A 22,922-nucleotide genomic window follows, 5' to 3' on the forward strand; every position below is an offset into this window, starting at 1 on the left:
AACATGGGTAGGAACCAGCATTCTTCAGAGTCTTTGAGAGTGGGAGCTAGTTCTGCGTGACGGTTTTCAAAAATCTTTGACATGAAGGAGAAAAAGTGATCTTTCATCTCTGGTTTCTTTTGCAGATTACGAATGAGAGAGGAGAAACGTTGTAATGCCTGATTTCTGTTGTTCAGTAGACGTGGTCTGTGGGTTTTGAAGGGAAGAGGTGCGACCCAGCTGTTGGTCTCATCTTTAATGAATCCCTTGTCCATTACCTCTAAGAACAACTTGTCCTCTACCGACATTGCCACTTGGTTGTTCTGCTTAGTTCTCTGGAAGACTGTGCACCCTAACTGATCCTCATAGCTTCCCGACACTATACTGCTGTCGTGAGTAAAGTCTATTAAATGGTTGGGCAGTTGGATGCTGTGTGGCAGTTCCCTGACATGGAACTCATTGTTACAAGGTTGAAACAGAGATGGACGTCCTTTCTCCAATGTATTTGTCAGCATGCTTGTCACAGAAGATGGGGCGTGCATGTGTCCCAAGCATACGTTGCCAATTATGACCCATCCTAGGTCTAGGCTTTGGGCATAGGGAGCGTTGTGGAGTCCATTGATATGACGTCTCACTTTATGAACCTGCAGGATATCTCTCCCCAACAGCAGAATTATCTGGGCCTTATGGTCAAGTTCCGGTATAAGGTGTGCTATTCGTTTTAAGTGAGCGTGATGGATTGCTACATCTGGTGTAGGGATTTCAGATCTGTTGTCTGGGACCTGGTTACATTCGATGATCGTAGGTAGCGGTAGGCAGAATTGTCCATCTAAAGACTCGATCTGGTAGTCAGTAGCTTTCCTGCCTGCTGTTGTCACAGTACCTGCACACATCTTTAAGGAGTAGGGAGTGCTTGGCCCTTTGATGTTGAATAGGTCAAAGAACGTTGATCTAGCCAAGGATTGATTACTTTGATCATCCAAGATAGCATACAGTCTTACAGCTTGGTCTCTATGGCCCTTCGGGTATACTTTGACGAGGCATATTTTTGAACAGGACCTACTGTCTATTGTCCCTTTGCAGACCTCGGTACATTGTGAAGTGATCTCTGGCGTAGCTTTATCAGTGTTCCTTTCCTCCCCGCCATGCTCACTGTCAGCTGGCGTGTTTTGTGTACTCCATGGAGCTGGGCCAGGGTGTAGAGCAGTGTTATGATCTGTGGTGCCACATTCTGTGCATTTTACACTGACCTTGCAATCCTTGGCGAGATGAGCTGTGGACGAGCAGCACTTGTAGCAGATACCGTTTTCTTTCAGGAAGCTTCTGCGATCTGGCATAGATTTTCCTCTGAAGGCTTTGCATTTCAGGAGAGGATGAGGCTTCTGATGAAGTGGGCACTGCTTGTCAGGGTCCTGCACCTTTGTTTCTGATTGGGAGCAGCCAGCAGACCTGTAATTAGAGCCTGAAGAAGAAACATAAGTCTTGTGTACTGCCACAGATGTTCTGCGTGGATTTGCAGGTGGTGATGGTGTGGCATATGGCATTGCAAAGTCAAAGCTGGGATCGTTTCTAATTCTCGCTTGTTGGTGTATGAAGTCTACAAAAACGGAGAAGGGAGGGAATGGAACGCTGTGTTTGTATTTGTACGTGGAACCATGTGTGAGCCACCTCTCCTGTAGATTGTAGGGCAACTTCTGGACTATAGGGTTAACACCTCTGGCTGTGTCGAGAAATGCAAGTCCCTGTAGGTTGTCCTCGTATTTGGCAACTTGGACTTCCTTTAGCAGGTCGCTTAGCTCTCTAAGTTTCTGGAGACCTTTGTTAGATATTTTAGGAAAGTCATCGATTCTTTTGAACAAGGCTCTTTCTATTACTTCTGCTGAGCCGTAACACTCATCCAGCCTTTTCCAGATCTCTTTGAGGCCAGTCTCAGGGCGGTATGTCTCTGATCCTTACTGCGTGTTTGACTGACTCTTCTCCCAGGTATTTGACTAACAGGTCTATCTCTTCCCTGTGTTGCAGCCCCAAGTCTCTAATGACATTTTGGAAGGAAGCTTTCCAAGCTCTGTAACCTTCAGCTCGGTCAGTGAATTTCATGAGTCCCTTGGCAACCAGTTCACGTCGTGTTAAGAACTTGGCAAATTCTGTCGTGAACCGTTGTCAGCAGAGTATACTGGTGATGGGTCACCCTGATAGTGATGTGAGGTGCGTTCGTACCTGTTAGTGTCCTCAGGGTGGCGCCAGCCGGTGTCGTATTGCTTCAGCCTGATGTACGGTGTGTCAGCAGGGTGATCCATGTTGGTTACCTGATGAGGGGCAAGGTAGTCATTAGCAGAGTTGTTTTGCCTCACATTTTCGAGTTTGTTTCTGTCCTGAGCCTCGTGACGACTCTCGCTCACTTCGCTGGAGGTGTCGTATTCTGGTTTTGGTACTGGTTCAGGGTTATAGTTTGGATCAGGAAGTTCATTAACATACTGAGATGTGCGTTGTGGTGAGTCTTGCAGTGGAAACTCCAGACTCGACGTACTGTTTTGGCTAAGCAGCTTGGGATTTTGCGCTGCTTCTAGCGATTCTGCTTCGGCGAGGGCTGCGGCAGCTTCCCTTTTTGCTGCTAGGCTTTCTAAGGCGGCATCCACACGTGCCTTCTCTAACTGCGACCTTCTCTCTTGATCGGCTCTCTCATCATCTATGCGTGCTTTTTGTAACTGCAACCTTCTCTCTTGATCGGCTCTCTCATCATCTATGCGTGCTTTTTCTAACTGCAACCTTCTCTCTTGATTGGCTCTCTCTAAGCGCAACCTTCTCTCTTCGTCATCTAGGCGTGCTTTTTCTAATTTAAGTTGCATCTCTTGGTCAGCAAAGCTCGCTCGTATTTTGGCAGCTTCAGCATTTGTGCGGGCAATGGCGACAGCGCTGCTGATGGATGTTGTCTTTGAGGAGACGAAAGTAACAGATCTTGTCCTATGCGATTTGTGAGACATGGTGTCTTGGGAAAGTGCTTGGCTGTGCAGAGATTGCTGTAGCTGTATTTAGTCTCTGAGTAGCCGGTGACTTGAATCCCACTAGTTGGATGGCTGCCGTTTCACTGTTCTGTCCTCACTAGCTGAGGCAGGCTCATACGTAGCTATACAGTCAGCTAAACCGCTATACCGGGGTCCAATAAGGAGACTGTGATTGAGTCTGTGCTTTATTAAACGTAGTGGTATATTGATGCGGTGAAACTGTGAACAATGATATACATAGAATCAGTGCATGGTATAGAACAGATACACACTACACATGAGGTACATTATCATACCTCCCAACCGTCCCGGATCCAGCGGGACTGTCCTGATTTTGACAGTCAGCCCCGCGATCCCTCGCAGGACATTAATTGTCCCGCACTGGTTGGGAGGTATGTGAATCACCCGGTCGGTCAGCTGAGAGCTCCCTGCACCCGGCCAGCACAGCAGCACATAATGGCTGCTCTGTGCACAGGACCTGTGATGAGGTCACAGGATGGGAGGAGTCAGGGGGTCACATGATCGGATTCGGGAGGAGGACCTCCGTGTACAGGACTTTGCTGGTTGCCATGGCGCCGGAGGAGGGTAAGGCAGCGTATGTGTGAGGTCAGGAGGTGTTTACAGGGTGGATGTAGCAGAGCCGTGTGTGTAAGAGGTGTATGGAGCTGAGCCGTTTGTGTAAGGGGTGTACGGAGCCGTGTGCATGAGGTGTACGGAGCGGAGCCGAGTGTGTACGAGGTGTACGGAGCCGTGTGTATGAGGTGTACGGAGCGCAGCCGCATGTGTACGAGGTGTACGGAGCCGTGTGCATGAGGTGTACGGAGCGCAGCCGCGTGTGTACGAGGTGTACGGAGCCGTGTGCATGAGGTGTACGGAGCGCAGCCGCGTGTGTACGAGGTGTACGGAGCCGTGTGCATGAGGTGTACGGAGCGCAGCCGCGTGTGTACGAGGTGTACGGAGCAGAGCAGCATGTGAAAGGTGTACGGAGCGGAGCCGTGTGTGTAAGGGGTGTACAGAGCACAGCCCCGTGTGTATGAGGTGTACGGAGCACAGCCGCGTGTGTACAAGGTGTACGGAGCGGAGCAGCATGTGAAAGGTGTACGGAGCGGAGTCGTGTGTACGAGGTGTACGGAGCACAGCCGCGTGTGTACGAGGTGTACGGAGCGGAGTCGTGTAAGAGGTGTTCGGATGAGAGCAGAGAGTGAAAGGTGTATGGAGTGGAGCCACGTGTGTACGAGGTGTGCGGAGCAAAGCCATGTGTGTGCAAGGTATACGGAGTGGAGCAGTGTGTGCAATGTGTATAGAGCGGAGCCGTGTATGTACGAGGTGTACGGAGTAGTGCCGTGTGTGTACGAGATGTATGGAGAGGAGCCGTATGTGTATGAGGTGTACGCAGCGGAGCCGTGTGTGTGCAAGGTATACGGAGTGGAGTAGCTTCTGCAATGTGTATGGAGCGGAGCGGTGTGTGTATGAGGTGTACGTAGTGCCGTGTGTACGAGATGTATGGAGCGGAGCGGTGTGTGTATGAGGTGTATGGAGTGGAGCTGAATGTGTACGAGGTGAACGGAACGGAGCCGTGTGTGTTTGAGATGTATGGAGCGGAGCCGTGTATGCAATGTGTACGGAGCGCAGCCGCGTGTGTAGGAGTAGCTATGTGTGGCCATTATACGGCACGAAGTATCATGTGCGGCCAATATACAGTATGGAGCATCATGTGCGGCTGTTATACAGTATTGAGCATCATGTGGGGTCATTATACAGTATTGAGCATCATGTGGGGCCATTATACAGTTTGGAGCATCATGTGTGACCGTTATACAGTATGTAGCATCATGTGTGGCCGTTATACAGTATGGAGCATCATGTGTGGCCATTATACAGTATGGAGCATCATGTGTGGCTATTATACAGTATGGAGCATCATGTGTGGCCGTTATACAGTATGTAGCATCATGTGTGGCCGTTATACAGTATGGAGCATCATGTGTGGCTATTATACAGTATGGAGCATCATGTGCGGCCATTATACAGTATGTAGCATCATGTGTGGCCGTTATACAGTATGTAGCATCATGTGTGGCTGTTATACAGTATGGAGCATCATGTGGGGCCGTTATACAGTATGGAGCATCATGTGTGGCTATTATACAGTATGGAGCATCATGTGCGGCCATTATACAGTATGTAGCATCATGTGTGGCCGTTATACAGTATGTAGCATCATGTGTGGCTGTTATACAGTATGGAGCATCATGTAGGGCCGTTATACAGTATGGAGCATCATCTGTGGCTATTATACAGTATGGAGCATCATGTGCGGCCATTATACAGTATGTAGCATCATGTGTGGCCGTTATACAGTATGTAGCATCATGTGTGGCTGTTATACAGTATGGAGCATCATGTGGGGCCGTTATACAGTATTGAGCATCATGTGGGGTCATTATACAGTATTGAGCATCATGTGCGGCAATTATACAGTATGGAGCATTATGTGTGGCCGTTATACAGTATTGAGCATCATGTGGGGTCGTTATACAGTATTGAGCATCATGTGCGGCCATTATACAGTATGGAGCATCATGTGTGGCCATTATACAGTATTGAGCATCATGTGTGGCCATTATACAGTATGGAGCATCATGTGCGGTCATTATACAGTATGGAGCATCATGTGTGGCCATTATACAGTATTGAGCATCATGTGTGGTCATTATACAGTATGGAGCATCATGTGCAGTCATTATACAGTATGGAGCACTGTGTGGCCATTATACAGTATTGAGCATCATGTGTGGCCATTATACAGTATGGAGCATCATGTGTGGCCATTATACAGTATTGAGCATCATGTGTGGCCATTATATAGTATGGAGCATCATGTGCGGCCATTATACAGTATGGAGCACTGTGTGGCCATTATACAGTATTGAGCATCATGTGTGGCCATTATACAGTATGGGGCATCATGTGTGGCCATTATACAGTATGGAGCACTGTGTGGCCATATTTTTTTGTTTATAATTATTCTTTATGAACAGTGTGATCAGCAGTGCTAAATGGGTGTGGTTGAGACGTGGATATGGGTGTGACTAGTGAATGGGTGTGGTCAGAGGCGTGGCCTAAAATTTGCCGCGAGAGCTGGTATGTCACTCTTCATAAGGAGAAACATTGCCCCTTAGACCCCTGTATGATACCTGTCCCGGTGAATTCTCCCACAGTAATACCCCAAACACACATTATTATGATGACTCCACAGTGTCCCCAGCAAAGTATGATGTTACCACAGTGCCCTGACAGTATAATGCCAGCTCCATAATATGATGTCTACAGTGCCTCAAACTTCAGTATGATGTCTCCACCGTACCCCTAGCACAGAATGCTTCCCACATATTATGATGTCCCAAAATGCTCCCACACATTATGATGGCCCCCACATACCCTAGAGACAATGTTGTGTCCCCAAATTGCCTGTTTCATACACACACACTTTGAGGCCCTCAGTGACCCACCACAGTATGATTCCCCACTGTCCGCCCGCACAGTATGATGACCCCCACATAATATGATGACTGAAATCAGACTGCTCCCTGTTGCGCCATTATATCCAACTGTATTGCAATTCTGACATTGGGTGGGGGCACAGTGATATTTGGAAACGGGCCACAACATGTCATGGGCCACATAACAGCCACCCCATTAGTGGTATTTCATTATTCTGTGAATATACACTTCACAACCTTGTTATTTCAACATCAAAAAGGAGAAGTCCTGGAATTATCAAAATCACAGTATTGACATACATATTCATGATATGCAAATTATGAAAAAAAGAAACAAAATTCTCAAATGTCACAATTTGTTAAGAAATCCATGCACTTATACACGTTTGCCTGCTATCAATGAGGTTTTTAATATTATTTGCAGTACAGAATGGATCACTACACCCCATTCTTTGAGTCTGACGAACCCACATAGGCGACACCATGACGAGGAATTCATGAGGTATGCCACCCCTGTTCCTAATCTCAGGGTTATGTCATAGGGTATCATATTGCATATTAGGCGGACCCCTCTAGTCTTCATTCCAGGTACACAGTCAGGTTGGACTTACATTGATTTGAGTGAGAATGATTGATTGGTAAGGCCATTCATCCAAAGTGTCTCAGGAGCCTGATTTTCAACTCTATAAGATCACAAATTACTGTGTGGCCTAAACCTCCTGCCATGGCTTGCACCATCTCCGGACTTGTCTCCATTGAGCACATGTGGGACGTCATTAGTTGAACTGCTTGCTGTAATTCTTGATGATTTATGTGACAAGTGCATTCGTTATGGCAGAACTTTACTCAGACAACCATAATAACCTTACTGATAGCAAGCCAAGTTGGGGAAGTGATTATGTCCGTGGTGCTCTTACTGAATAAATTTGGATATGTTTAAAGGGAACCTGTCACCCCGAAAATCGCGGGTGAGGTAAGCCCACCGGCATCAGGGGCTTATCTACAGCATTCTGTAATGCTGTAGATAAGCCCCCGATGTTACCTGAAAGAGGAGAAAAAGACGTTAGATTATACTCACCCAGCGGCGGTCCCGCTGCTGGTCCGGTCGGATGGGTGTCTCTGGTCCGCTGCGGCGCCTCCCATTTTCATTCCAAGACGTCCTCTTCTGATCTTCAGCCACGGCTCCGGCGCAGGCGTACTTTGTCTGCCCTGTTGAGGGCAGAACAAAGTACTGCAGTGCGCAGGCGCCGGAAAGGTCAGAGAGGCCCGGCTGTTGTGAATTCCGCTCTTGGGCTCCCTCCGGTGGTTGTAAGTGGCACTTTTGTGAGTTCTGCTCTTGGGCTCCCTCTTGTGGTTTCAAGTGGTATGGCTGCTCCTTGGAGTTAGCTGTCATCAGCTGCCTCCACTTACTTCTCTTCTGCTCGGCTATTTAGGTCTGGTTGTTCCTTCAGCCAGTGCCACTTGTAAATGGTTTCTGGTTGGATTCACATCTCTTTGGAGTTCCCTGTTATCCTGACCAGTTCAGCAAAGCTAAGTTCTTACTTGCTCTGTTCTGTTCACAGATTGTGGACTTATCAGTTCAGTGCTTTCTATGTTTGTCCAGCTTATCAGTATGAATTAATTCTGTCTTGCTGGAAGCTCTGGGAAGCAGATTTACCCTCCACACCTTTAGTCAGGTGTGGAGATTTTTTGAAAACTCTGTGTGGATTTTTGTAGTGTTTTATACTGACTGCACAGTATTCCATCCTGTCCTATCTATCAAGCTAGACTGGCCTCCTGTGCTCATCGTGGTTTCATTCTGTGTATGTCTTTTCCCACTCCACTCACAGTCATTATTTGTGGGGGGCTAATCTATCCTTTGGGGATTTTCTCTGAGGCAAGATAGTTTTCCTGCTTCTGTCTTTAGGGGTAGTTAGCTCTTAGGCTGTGACGAGATGCATAGGGAGAGTTAGGAGCATTCCACGGCTGCTTCTAGTGTTGTATTGAGCTTAGGGACTGCAGTCAGTACAGTTACCACTTCCTTCAGAGCTTGTTCCATGTTGCTCCTAAACCACCGCGTCATAACACCCGGCGCCTGCGCACTGCAGTACTTTGCTCTGCCCTCAACAGGGCAGACAAAGTACGCCTGCGCCGGAGCCGTGGCTGAAGATCAGAAGAGGACGTCGTGGAATGAAGATGGGAGGCGCCGCAGCGGACCAGAGACACCCATCCGACCGGACCAGCAGCGGGACCGCCCCTGGGTGAGTATAATCTAACGTCTTTTTCTCCTCTTTCAGGTAACATCGGGGGCTTATCTACAGCATTACAGAATGCTGTAGATAAGCCCCTGATGCCGGTGGGCTTACCTCACCCGCGATTTTCGGGGTGACAGGTTCCCTTTAAACATATCCAAATTTATTCAGTAAGAGCACCACGGACATAATCACTCCCCCAACTTGGCTTGCTATCAGTGAGGTTATTATGGTTGTCTGAGTAAAATTTGTTGTTTCAATTTTTTTCATAATTTGCATATAATGTCAATTTTTATAATTTTACAACTTTTCCTTCTGTTTCTTCTGGATTTTGCTATTTCAGTGCTGTATGTATATGTATTCTATACATACATTCCATATTTTGTGTATTTTAATGTATTATACTGTATAATGATTCACTTTTTTTGTTTTTATTTTTCAAGGTACCACAGGACAGGAGCTTATAAAGTGGACAATGAGAAAAACCTAAAAGTTACAAACCCTACATTACGATAATTCTGGTTACTCAAGATTCTAGAGATCAAAAACTTACATGGACTCAAACCTGAATTTCTGACTTGTAATGCTAATGAAATATTACATTCTTGAAGGTAGAAATAGATGTCTGTTTTTTGTCCTTGTACTGGTGAAATTGTACACACTTTCATCCTTAGAATGAGAGAAGCAGTACTTTGAAACGTTTTCTTTCTTGGGCAACATTATTTCTTTGCATTTCCCCCTATAGGGCACTCAGTAGGATTATACATTGTTGTAGTAAAGAGTCAGACACTTTCTAAAAGTATGTAATATTTGTAGCCCATAGCTATATTTTTTATGTGTTGAATTTCATAACTTAACTTGCCCTTCCATGCTACACGATACAGAGTGAGCTAGCTGTATTACACGTCATGTACGATGTCAGGTCTTTCTGAATAAAAGCTCTGGTTCTACAAACACAGAACACAATGTAATTGCAGAGTATATGCCACGGTCACACGTTCTGTGTTTGGTCAGGATTTTATATCAGTATATGTAACGCAAAACCAGGAGTGGGACGACCTCAGTAGAAAAGTACAATTAAAACATGTCACCACTTCTGTATTTATCACCCACTCCTTGTTCTGACTTACAAATGCAGATGTTAAATACTGACCGTGTGAACGTGGCTTTTGATTCCGAATCGCATTAAAATTTTCCATGGAGGCTACTCTAGAAACATCCTAGATCTACTTTTAAGTTTAAAAAAAGACTGATGCGTGTGTCTAACATAGCAAATATCCAAGAAGTATCATTTCTCCTTGTGGAGATTGACATGCTAAGCATGCCAAGATGAGGAGACTTAAAGCTGCAATGCTCCTCTGGTGTTTTTGCCATGTTAATTATGCATATTTCCCAAAGGACGAGACAGGACGGTAATCCACGAACAAGTTCTGGTACAGAAGTCAATGCTATAATCAAGAACAAGGCATGACTAGGATATACTGTAAACCCAAGGGAAAGTGTACAGGCAGGCATAACAGGTAAACAGGTTCCCAGAATCTGACAAGCTTCGTTTACCTGTGCCACCCAATTTTGCATTGCAGACAAGGAAGGCGAACTGTGGTCCATTTCACCAGACAGAAGTTATTACTAGAACAGAAGGGACGTTCATTTGCTTCCAGCAATAACACTTCCTATATATGTTTGCATATGGATTCATGTAGAAGTGTAAACAATGTAATTTGCTTAAAACTTACATTTTATTTTTATCGCCATAATATATTAACAGTGAAGTGGGTCTGAAAATAGCAGAATAAAATTGTGGTGTCCTGTGTGTTGCTTTACATCCAAAAAAAACATGAGAAAAAGACAAACCTATATAAAAGCCAATCAATGTATTAGCTACAAACTGGACACTCTGTGATTAACAACAATAACAAACAATGTTACATGTCTCTGAATTTCCAAGCAATACATTTTGTATTTTTTTTCTGAAAAAGAAAAATGGTCAAAATAACAAAAAATGCATTGCTTGCAGACCTCAAATAATGCAAAAAAAAAAAACAAGTTCATAATCATTTAGAAACAACAATACTAATGTTTTAACTCGGGAAGAGTTCAGGAATCAATGTTTTGTTGAATAACCATGATTTTTATCACAGCTTTCATGCGTCTTGGCATGCTTTCCACCAGTCTTTCTCACTGCTTCTGGAACAAAAATTTAAGCAGTTCTTCTTTGATGGCTTGTGACTATCCATCATCCTCTTTATTACATTCCAGAGGTCTTCAATGGGGTTCAGGTCTGGAGATTGGGCTGGCCATGACAGGGATTTGATGTGGTGGTCCTTCATCCACACCTTGATTGACCTAGCTGTGTGGCATGGTGCATTGTCCTGCTAGAAAAGCCTTGTATGCGACTTGATTCATACGTCCTTCGCAAAGATTGACCTGCCCAATTCCAGCCTCGCTGAAGCATCCCCAGATCAACACCTGGTCGTCTAATGATTAGACAGAGATCGGGAGAGGCTTACAATCCACAGTTTCTTGCATGCGCCCACCGTGAAATTTGGTGGAGGATCGGTGATGATCTGGGGATGCTTCAGTAAGGCTGGAATTGGGCAGGTTGTTCTTTGTGAAGGACGTATGAATCAAGCCGCATACAAGGATATCCTGGAAAAACAGTTGACGACTTCTGCTGAGGCAATGTTCCCCAACTCTGAGGATTGTTTTTTTCCAGTAGGATAATGCGCCATGCCACACAACTAGGTCAATCAAGGTGTTGATGAAGGACCACCACATCAAATCCCTGTCATGTATGAAGGGGATCAAATAAATATATGTAGACACATATCAGTTGCCTCAATAGATTAAAGTGCTCCAAAATTATGCCAATAATAATTGGTGGAAAAGGTATGCCCAAGGCATGCTATGACAGCATCAAAATAATAAATCATAAATTACAAAAGACAAAGTGATTGAAATAAATTGATAAATAAAGTACACAGGACCCATAGTATAAAATCGAATATTCATAAGGAGATTCAAATTAAGAATCAAGTAAATAAAGGGTCATGAGAAGAGCTCCACCCATATTACTTCTAATGGCAGCTTTATTAATCCCTTTACCCCCAAAGGTGGTTTGAACGTTAATGATCACTCCAATTTTTACAATTCAGACCACTGTCACTTTATGTGGTAATAACTCAGGAATGCTTTAACAGATCCCACTGATTCTGAGATGGAAGTGCCGGGGCTCTGGCCTGTCGCAAAATGTCGGCAGAGCCCCAGGCAGTGCCAGACACCCACGCAGCACTGCTGGGCACCTGAGATACACGCAGCAACGGCCAGCATCCGCCGGGCACCCGGCAGCAGCACAAGAACTCCGCAGCAGCGCAAGATCCCCGCAGCAGCACGCCACACATCCCTGCCTGCAGCCTGAAGCATCACCCCACTCCTGCCTCCTCCAGCAGCGACCCTGGGACCCCGCTTCACTGCAGCCACCACCCCCCAGTAAGCAATAAGATGCAGGGATTATAAGAAGCACCACCAATTTATTAAAAAATATTTTTTTCTTATTTTTCTCCTCAAAATGTGAGGTGCGTCTTATAATCAGGAGCGTCTTGAGGCGTCAAGAGAGGCCTGGATGTCTTCCTGGAGCAGAACAATATTGTATCATACAATTATTAGGTTCTGTAGAAGGACGTAGATCTGGGGATTTATTATGATGCAATATAGGCTGAACTGGATGGACAAATGTCTTTTTTCGGCCTTACTAACTATGTTACTATGTTACTATGTTATAATCCGAAAAATACGGTAGTGTTTTTTTTTTTAAATCAAATACATTTTTTATTAACAGTAATCAAATTAACAAACTATTGCAATTGTATCACAAAAGGAATAGACCTATTTACATATTTTGAAATACTCCCCTTCTCCCCCTTAAAGCATATGTGGACAACAATAGAACATAGGACACGAACATACATTGCATGCACATTAAGACAGCACTCCATCAGAGTCAGCTCATCTCCATCCACGGTTTCCACAATGTTTCAAAGGTTTTTACACTTTTTCTTTTCTCATAAATACCCTTTTCCATATTAACCACCATATCGGATTGTCTGTAGAATTCTTGCAGCGTCGGCGGTTCTTCGTGTCTGGCAATTAATTTACGCGCAACATATAACAATCTGGCTATTGCCAGCTTATGATAATTTTTCACCCGGACCTCCTCCACATAGCTCAAGATACACACTACCGGATCCCTTTCAATCGTACAACCATATGCTTTCTCAGTTGCTTCCCTAACATCTAACCAGTATGGGTTTAGCCTTGGACATTGCCACAGCATGTGGAGAATCCCCGCCCCCTCGGAGTGGCACCTAGGACACTCAGAGGTCTGTCTCAACCCGGCTTTATACATCTTATCTGGAGTTCTATATACTCTGTGGAGCACATATATTTGCGAGAGTCTACCTGGTTCACTCAATGACAACTGGGGGATATATTCCATGATATCTTCCTATTTATCCTCCTCAACTCTTCCTCCCATTTCTCCTTTTGCTTTAATCGGGTATCTGTTGAAAAAGGTATATAGCAAATCTTTGTAGATATCAGAAACCACCCCTTTCGTACCACCCTCTGCACCAACATAATCCACCAGGATATCTTTATGAATCTCCATATTAACTGTTTTACTCTGTGATAAATAAGCATGTCTCAGCTGTCCATATTGAAACCTACAGAGCTGCGATAACCCAAAACTCTCCTGCAGTGCCTCAAAAGATGTCAGTCCATGTGTGTCTTGTACTTGGGCCATATACTGAATACCCAATGACTTCCAATTTTTGAATTCCCCCATTTTAATAAATTCCGGTAACATTTTGTTATGCCAAATTGGGGAGAAACTTGTCAGGGGCCCCACGCCCTTGTCTTTTTAATTGCCTCCTACACCCTTTGTAGAAGTGTCAAAGTAGAATAGGCCATTCCAAACTTCTTAAAACTACCCGCCTCCAAACCCTGGACATCTGTTGTACCGAGCCCCGGCCATTCACCTCCAACCTCTCATTTCCTGGCCTTGCGCTGCCAAAAAACATATCCATGGGTTCGGAAGTGCCAGTCCACCTCCGTCTTTAGGCCTCTGCAGCAATTCAATTCTAATTCTTGGCTGTTCCTTCCTCTAAACAAGGTCTCGAAACATAGAATTGATGGTATGAAACCACCTTGGGGGCAGCCATACGGGGCTATTGTGCAATACATACAATAATTGGGGCATGAGAATCATTTTAATTAAATTTATCCTTCCAACCAATGAGAGACATAATCTACACCACACCCCTATTCTCTTCCTAAATTTATCCAACAAGGGGGACAGATTCAATTCTATGTAGCTCGAGAAAGGAGTGACACCTGGTTACCCAGATATTTGAACTGTTGGACCCCTGCTAACTTATTGCCCTCCCCCGATATCAGGATATCATTACAGCCTCTGTCCACCACCAGAATATTAGACTTCTCCCAGTTAATCTCAAGGCCTGATACATCTCCAAATGACTTAAGGTTTTTCATCGCCCCCAACAATGACTCCCTGTTAGGAGTCGAAGTCCCACCACTGCACAGGGGGAATCTCAAACCATGTCAGCTGCGGTCTCTCATTCTGGATCAGCCGCAGTGGAGCCTGCTCAGCGGAGACGTCGGTCCCAGCGTGTCGCTCAGTAGGATTCTGTGCAAAGGGTTACTGCTGCCTTTCCAGGCTCTGCCATTGTAGCCTGTACTGATCAGCGGAGAGCAGACGTCTCTGGGACTAAGTCCTGCTTTTCCCCTTCTGAGCATGCCCAAAGGACGACCTCAGTGAAGGTCTGGGGTCACATGCTCAGGTACTGCAGTAGCTCCTATTGGTCCTCTAGGAAGGTCCTAAAGTTGCTCAGTTACTGTAGCAGTTCTCATTGGTCCTCTAGGAAGGTCCTGAACTTGCTTCAGCTATAAAAGGCTCGCATGGCCATGCGCTAGTATACACTTGTTTATGTGTGTGTGTTGTGAGTGAAAGTCGCTCTTTAATCATCCCCTCCCTTGTGATTGAATGCCCACGTAAGGAGGATGATTGTAATCTAGCACCCGACTTGTTACCAACACTGGTACACAAACAGCGTCTATTACTGTGACCGCCAGTGTGGCACCGTGCGCTATCACCGCGCTTTCCAAACCCAAGTCTGGGTGGTTAGTGGCGTCCGCCAGTGCGGCACCGCATGCACTCTCGTGCTACTTAACTATTATTTCTGTTACGTACGGTACTGTGGCCCTGTGATTCAACAGGGTTCGCTTCTTTCACACAGGATAAAGCTAACCCATGTGTGTATCCTCATTGTACCGCCATATAGTACATCATTGCTTAGCAGAAGGTTCCATCTCTGCACAGTGGACCCCGGGCTGTGAACGCACCTTATTCCTTTTCTCTAATTTGGTGCGTTCCACTAGCCCTAACATTATACTAGCGCCAGGGTCTGGCTAAGTAATGATGGACGAATAGCGATTGCAGGGGTACATCCAGCTGCTGGAGGGCAGGTTGGCAGCTCTCGAGTGTGCAACCTCAGCGGTGGATGTTACCGCAATAGCTGTTTAGGGTGCTAGCGTGGCTGCGGCAGCATTACCCATTGCCATCTCTGTTACAACCTTATCTCACCTCCCGCTGCCAGAGAAATACTCTGGTGACAGTAAATCCTGTAGGGGTTTCGTAAGCCAGTGCAGTATACACCTCGAGCTCCTGGCTGTGCGTTTTTCCACAGAGCGGGCAAAGGTGGGATTCCTAATTTCTCTGCTGTCGGACAGGGCATTGGAGTGGGCTACACCGCTGTGGGAGCGCGACGATCATGTCGTGCAGAATGCTCCTCGGTTTTTGAGCACTCTGAAGCAGGTCTTTTTAGGACCCCAAGTCACCCATGATACGGCGCTCCAACTGCTGGCACTGACTCAGGGTTCATCCATGGTCAGCCATTTTGCCATCCACTTCCATTAGCCTCTGAGCTGGAATGGTCGGATAAAGTCCTATCCCAGTATTTTGGAGAGGGCTGGCTGATGATGTGAAGGACGCTTTTGCCACTAGGGAGATTCCCGCCACACTGAAGGAGCTCATAGCTATGTCAACCCGCATCGACCTTCATTTTCACGAGCAAAAGTTGGAGCGAGCCCAGTGCAGGCATGGGTTTCGGCTGGCTCCCACCTTTGCCAATCCTCAGGAATCTCCGGTCCAGGCGTCCGAGTCACATGAGGCCATAGAGGCGTTGCGTGCGGGATCTAAGTCCCGGTCCACTCGTGCACTTATGGTCTGTCATATTTGCCGGCAGTCAGGACATCTTGTCTCCAAGTGTTCTCAGTGGTCGGGGGAACGTTGACGTCTAGTGGTAGTTGGAGGAGGTACACTAGACACAGAGACGTTTTCCTCTAAATTGTCCTTCAAGGGGACAATTACCATAGGCCCATCCACTCTTATGGTAGAGCTTTGCCCAGATTCTGGGGCGGAAGGCAATTTCATGCCATCTGCTTTTGCCCAGCATCACGCAATACCCCTGGTGATGCTCGCCAACCTGTGACCATTGGAGTGGTAAATGGGTCGACACTACCCTAACAGATTACACATCAGACCATTCCATTCACTCTTTCATGTCTCCATCACATCAGGAGATTATCTCCCTATTAGTCATTCATGAGGGAATTGATGAGGTCCTGTTGGGGATACCATGGCTTTGCTATCATTCTCCTCATATAGAGTGGTCCTCAGGGAAAATTTGGGGATGGAGTAAATCATGTGAGGGTAGATGTCAGAGGGAGTGCGTTCAGGTTGCTTCTACAGAGGTACCCACAGATCTTTCCTCTCTCCCCAAGCACTATTGGTCCTATGCGGATGTGTTCTCCAAAAAGGCTGCGGAGACTCTTCCGCCTCACTGCCGCTATGACTGTCCTATTGACCTCTTGCCTGGTGCAGAGCCTCCCCAGGGTCGAGTCTATCCGTTATCTCTCCCAGAGATGGAGGCAATGTCCCAGTACATTTAAGAGAATCTGGCAAGAGGATTCATTAGGAATTCAGTGTCATCTGCAGGGGTTGGATTCTTTGTGCAGAAGAAGAATGGAGAACTACATCCATGCATAGACTACAGGGGTCTTAACGCCATCACCGTTAAGAATAAATACCCACTACCCCTGATATCTGAGCTTTTTGCTAGGCTACGGGGAGCAAGGGTATTTACTAAGTTAGATCTGCGGGGTGCTTACAACCTGATTCGCTTACAACCTGATTCGCATCCGTGAGAGGGACAAATGGAAGACGGCTTTTAACACCAGGGATGGGCACTATGAATATCTGGTGATGCCCTTCGGGCTCTGTAATGCCCCAGCTGTTTTGCAAGAATTTGTGAACGACATCTTCCACCTCGGTCGTAGTCTATCTGGATGATATTCTCATCTACTCTCCAGATATTGACTCCCATCGGAGAGATGTTCGCAAAGTTTTTGACCTCTTACGGGCAAACTCCCTCTACGCCAAGTTGGAGAAGTGTGTGTTTGAGCAGGAGTCCTTGGCTATATCATCTCTGCCCAGGGATTGGCTATGGATCCTGCCAAGCTACAGGCTGTGATGGACTGGCAAAAACCCCATTCTCTTAAAGCGGTGCAGTGCTTTATGGGGTTCATTAATTACTATCGCCAGTTCATCCCACACTTCTCAACTTTGGTAACTCCCTTGGTTGCCCTCACCAAGAAGGGAGCAAATCCCAAGTTGTGGTCGGAGGAGGTCTCCAAGGCCTTTCTCTCGATTAAGTCACACTTCGCTAGCGCTCCCATCTTTCATCTCCCCGATGTAGATAAGCCATTTATTATGGAGGTGGATGCCTCATCCGTTGGTGCTGGAGCAGTCCTCTTCCAAAAGGATGCTCAAGGTCGGAAGTATCCTTGCTTCTTCTTTTCCAAGACCTTTTCACCAGCGGAGAGGAATTATTCCATCGGGGACAGGGAGTTGCTAGCCATGAAGTTGGCTTTCTCAGAGTTGAGTCACCTCTTGGAGGGAGCTTGCTTTCCCTTCCAAGTGTTCACAGACCACAAGAACTTGGTGTACTTACAGACGGCCAAGCGGCTGAATTCTCGCCAGGCTAGATGGTCCCTGTTCTTCTCCCGGTTCTATTTTACTCTCCATTTTCTCTCTGGGGAGAACATTTGTGCCGACGCTCTCTCGCTCCGTAGTGTCATCTGAGGAGGAGAAGGAGGAGCATAAGCTTATTGTCCCTTCTGAGAGCCTGAGAACTGTTGCTCCGGTTTCGCTAGAGTCTGTGCCCCCAGGCAAGACTTTCGTTCCATCTAATTTGCGACCGGAGGTTCTCTCTTGGGCTCACTCGTCCAGGGTGGGTGGACATTTTGGGACCAAGAGGACATCTGAGCTTTTAGCGAGTATGTACAAGCGGCCGCATATGGTCCGTGACGTCGGGAACTATATTCAGGCGTGTGTCTTCTGCTCCAAGAATCGGTCTCCTCTGCAACGGCCTGCTGGGTAACTTTATCCCCTGCCGGAGGCAGACAGGCCCTGGGAGATGGTCAGGATGAACTTCGTGGTGGGCTTACCCAAATCTCGTAACTGCACTGTTATCTGGGTTGTCACCGATCATTTCTCTAAGATGGTGCACTTGGTGCTGCTTCCACGGTTACCTTCTGCACGGGCCTTGGCGGCGTTGTTCATTAAACATATTTTCCGTTTACATGGCATGCCTGATAAAATTGTCAGCGACCGGGGTCCCCAGTTCGCATCTCGGTTTTGTAGAGAGCTCTGTTGTTTACTCAGCATAGAACTAAATCTCTCCTCTGCATATCATCCTGAGACGAATGGGTTGGTAGAGAGGGCCAACCAGACTCTGGTGATATATTTGTGACATTTTGTCTCTGCTAGGCAGGATGACTGGGCATCTTTGCTTCCTTGGGCAGAATTTGCTCTGAACGACTCCGTAACCGATTCCACTGGGCAGACTCCTTTTCTCCTTAATTACGACCAGCAGCCGCGTGTCCCTGTTCCCATGCTCGTGTCATCCACTGATTCCAGGGTGGCAGACTGGGCAGTGGAGGCACGTGACATTTGGGACCACACACAGGATTCGGGCTTCCAAGGAGAGAATGATGGTTTCTGCCAATGCTCACCGGCGCCCCGCTCCGACCTTCGCTCCTGGTGACTTAGTGTGGCTCTCCGCCCGTAACATCAGGCTGCGAGTTGGGTCCACTAAGCTTGCGCCTCGCTACATTGGTCATTTCAAGGTTCTGGATCAGGTTAACTCTGTGGTCTACCGTTTGGCTATTCGTCTGCACCTTGGAATCACCGACACCTTCCACATTTCCCTCTTAAATCCCATCTATATGTCCCGGTTTTCTGAGTCATCTGCTGGGACATCGGGTTCGTCCACGGATGAGTACGAGGTGAATGCTATCATGGGGTGCAAGGTAGTATGTGGCAAAAAATACTATCTGGTGGACTGGAAGGGCCACGACCCTAAGGACAGAACCTGGGAACCTGTAGAGCACATTCGGGCTCTACTGCTCATTGCAGTCTTTGAGCGTAGCGAGGCCCAAGGAGGGGGGGGGTAATGTTAGAAGTCGAGTTCCTGCCTCTGCACAGGGGGAATCTCGAACCATGTCTGCTGCGGTCTCTCATTCTGCATCAGCCACAGTGGAGCCTGCTCAGCGGAGACGTCGGTCCCAGCGTCTCGCTCAGGCTCTGCCATTGTAGCCTTTACTGATCAGCGGCGAGCAGATGTCTCTGGGACTAAGTCCTGCTTTTCCCCTTCTGAGCATGCCCAAAGGAAGACCTCTCAGTGGAGGTCTGGGGTCACATGCTCATGTACTGCTGTAGCTCCTATTGGTCCTCTAGCAAGGTCCTGAAGTTGCTCAGTTACTGTAGCAGTTCTCATTGGTCCTCTAGGAAGGTCCTGAACTTGCTGCAGCTATAAAAGGTTCGCATGGCTGCACGACCATGCGCTAGTATACACTTGTTTATGTGTGTGTGTTGTGAATGTCCCCCAACACATGCAGTAAGCGCTATCTATAGATTACATATAAATATATCTATAGATAATATCAAGCCCGATGTTTAGTAATAAAATGGTACATAAAAAGTTAAACAAAGACACACACACACACACAAAATCTGCGTTAGGCCGGGGTCACACTTGTGAGAAACTCACGAGTCTCGCACCTCAATACCCGACACTGCCACCGGCACTCGGACCGAAGTATTCAGCTGCCTAAAAATACATGCAGCTGCACGCTCCGATCCCGAGTGCCAGATATTGATGCAAGAGACTTGTGCGAGTTTCTTGCAAGTGTGACCCCGGCCTTAAACGTAATATGTTTAATTGAAAAAAAAATTTAAAAAAAAAAATGGCGTGGGCTCCCGCTCAATTTTCTGCACCAGAGAGAGAAAGCCATCGACTGGGGGCAGATGTTTATAACCTGGGAGGCTATACAGACAGCTGCGGGCTGATATTCATGGCCTAGGATGGGGCCATGGTTATTGCCCCATCTACAAGCACCAGCTCACAGCAGCCCCAGAAATTGCGCATCTCTAAGATGCGCCAATTCCAGCACTTAGCCTCTCTTCCCACTGCCCTGTAGAAGTGGCATATGGGGTAATAGTTGGGGGTTGATGCTACCTTTGCATTATAAGGTGACATCAAGCCTGCTTAGTAATGGAGAGGCGTCAATAAGATTCCTATCCATTACTAATCCTATAGTTGTGAAAGGAGTGAAAATAAACAGCCAGAATAAAGTATTTTAATTAAATAAAACACAACACAGTTTTGACATCTTTATTGTTCTGACAACCCATGGAACGCCCTTGAACTCCTGCAAAAAAATAAATAATAAGCTAACACAAATACTCCTTGGTCCGACACAGTCCATTTAATAACGAGGGTCCCACAACGATCTCCCCTATAGGGCTGTCACATCAGATGTGATTGCTCTACAGGGCCTCCAGTGACACACTGACAAGAGACAATGGCTCCTGCAGTGTTATCACTGAGGGTTCAATGAGTTCAAGCTCTCACTTTATGGCACTGCTGCGTGAGAATTTTCCAACGCAGCAATGCAGTAAGTGACAGATTGAACTCCAGTGACCTCTGATGGCAGAATGATCCACTACGGGAGGATACCTGCCGTCATTGTATCACCAGAGCCTCTGGAGTGCGGTCACATCTACCGATGTGACAGTTCTCCTCGGGAGATCGTCGTGGGACACTCGTTATTAAATGGATTAAATCGGATCAGGGAGTATATGGTGGTTTATTATTATTTTTTTTTTACAGGTGATCGAGGGCTTTGAGGACTAGGTGATTGGCGAGTAGGTACTGTATGTATGTGTATGTCTAGGTGTATACTGTATATGTCTGTATGTTGTTTTTTGTTTGTTTGTTTTTTACACTTGAACACAGTAGCCGGATGATGGGACTACTACTGTCCCATCATCCGGCTAGCTGTCACTGTAGCAGACCTAGCTGGATGGGACTAGTAGTCCCATCGGACGATGCCTGCCTACACACAGACCTGCAGACACACAGCCCCGCAGACACAAACACCCGCACACAAACACGTACATCTTCTCTGCGCAGTCTCCGCCCACACACTCTTCCCCTTCGCGATCTGCATTTTTTGCACGCACATCCACAGATCTTTTTAAACTTGCAGTTTTGCTGCGGATTGGCCTGACATAATGGAAGTCAATGGGTGCAGAAACGCTGCAGTTCCGCAAAAAGAATGCATGCACACATTTATCAATTTCCCATTGACTAACATTGGTGGTGCACTGCACTGCGGATTTAACGCAATTCCGCGAGTCCAAAAACGCTGCGGAAACGCATCAAAATCTGCAACGTGTGCACATAGCCTTAATGTGCGATTGGTGAGAAGCAGTAGCGTAGCTACTGGGGGGCAGAGGGTCCGGAGCCACGCTACTGTAACTGTATCGGTGCGCTGCGCGCGCCGATACAATTACTTTCTGCAGCAGAACAGGGAGAATCGATCACCCTGCTCTGCCGCTATGGAGCCCCTGATCAGACGGGGGGCCCCGGTGCCAGCAGTGGGCCCCCCGTCGTCATTGGAAGATCAGCTGTACTGGCATTTAGCCGATACAGCTGATCGCATTGATGGGAGGAGCGCTGTGCTCCTCTCATCATCCCCGTCGGCATCTGACGTCGCCGACACTGACAGCGGGCGCGATGATGTCACTGCCCGCTGTCAGGAGATCAGCGGGAGCAGCGCAGGTACCAGGTAGAAGAGAGGTGAGTATTTATTATTTTTTAATGGGGGTGCTGCCTTATTACAGAGTCTGCCTATAGGGTTGCTGCCTTATTACAGGGTCTACCTATGGGGGGGCTGCCTTATTACAGGGTCTGACTATAGGGGTGCTGCCTTATTACAGGGTCTGACTGTTGGGGCTGCCTCATTACAGGGTCTGACTATAGGGGGGCTGCCTCATTACAGGGTCTGACTATGGGGTGCTGCCTTATTACAGGGTCTGCTTATAGGGGTGCTGCCTTATTACAGGGTCTGACTGGGGGCTGCCTTATTACAAGGTCTGACTATGGGGGTGCTGCCTTATTACAGGGTCTGCCTATAGGGGTGCTGCCTTATTAAAGGGTCTGACTATGGGGGTGCTGCCTTATTACAGGGTCTGCCTATGGGGGTGCTGCCTTATTACAGGGTCTGCCTATAGGGGTGCTGCCTTAATACAGGTTCTGACTATGGGGGTGCTGCCTTACTACAGAGTCTACCTATAGGGGTGCTGTCTTATTACAGGGTCCGACTATGGGGGTGCTGCCTTATTACAGGGTCTGCCTATAGGGTTGCTGCCTTATTATAGGGTATGCCTTATTACAGGGTCTGACTATAAGGGTGCTGCCTTATTACAGGGTCTGACTGTGGGGGCTGCCTCATTACAGGGTCTGACTATAGGGGGGCTGACTCATTACAGAGTCTGACTATGGGGTGCTGCCTTATTACAGGGTCTGCCTATGGGGGTGCTGCCTTATTACAGGGTCTGCCTATGGGGGGAGCTGCCTTATTACAGGGTCTGACTATAGGGGTGCTGCCTTATTACAGGGTCTGCCTATAGGGGTGCTGCCTTATTACAGGGTCTGACTATGGGGGCTGCCTTATTACAGGGTCTGCCTATGGGGGGGCTGCCTTATTACAGGGTCTAACTA

At 47.1% G+C, this 22,922-nt stretch overlaps 1 protein-coding gene across 2 annotated transcripts in view; it reads left to right on the forward strand.

Annotated features, from left to right (window-relative positions):
* Window positions 1–9,329, forward strand: part of HBEGF (heparin binding EGF like growth factor) — a 161,268-nt gene extending 151,939 nt beyond the window's left edge. For both annotated transcript variants that reach the window (XM_069763894.1, XM_069763895.1), the window contains exon 5: window positions 9,159–9,329. In XM_069763894.1, coding sequence (XP_069619995.1) covers window positions 9,159–9,231 — 73 coding nt within the window. In that variant the 3' untranslated portion in view covers window positions 9,232–9,329. The remainder of the gene's footprint in view (window positions 1–9,158) is intronic.
* Window positions 9,330–22,922: the final 13,593 nt, after the last annotated feature.

Source organism: Ranitomeya imitator, chromosome 4, assembly GCF_032444005.1.
Source record: "Ranitomeya imitator isolate aRanImi1 chromosome 4, aRanImi1.pri, whole genome shotgun sequence".
In the NCBI taxonomy this organism is placed as follows: domain Eukaryota; kingdom Metazoa; phylum Chordata; class Amphibia; order Anura; family Dendrobatidae; genus Ranitomeya; species Ranitomeya imitator.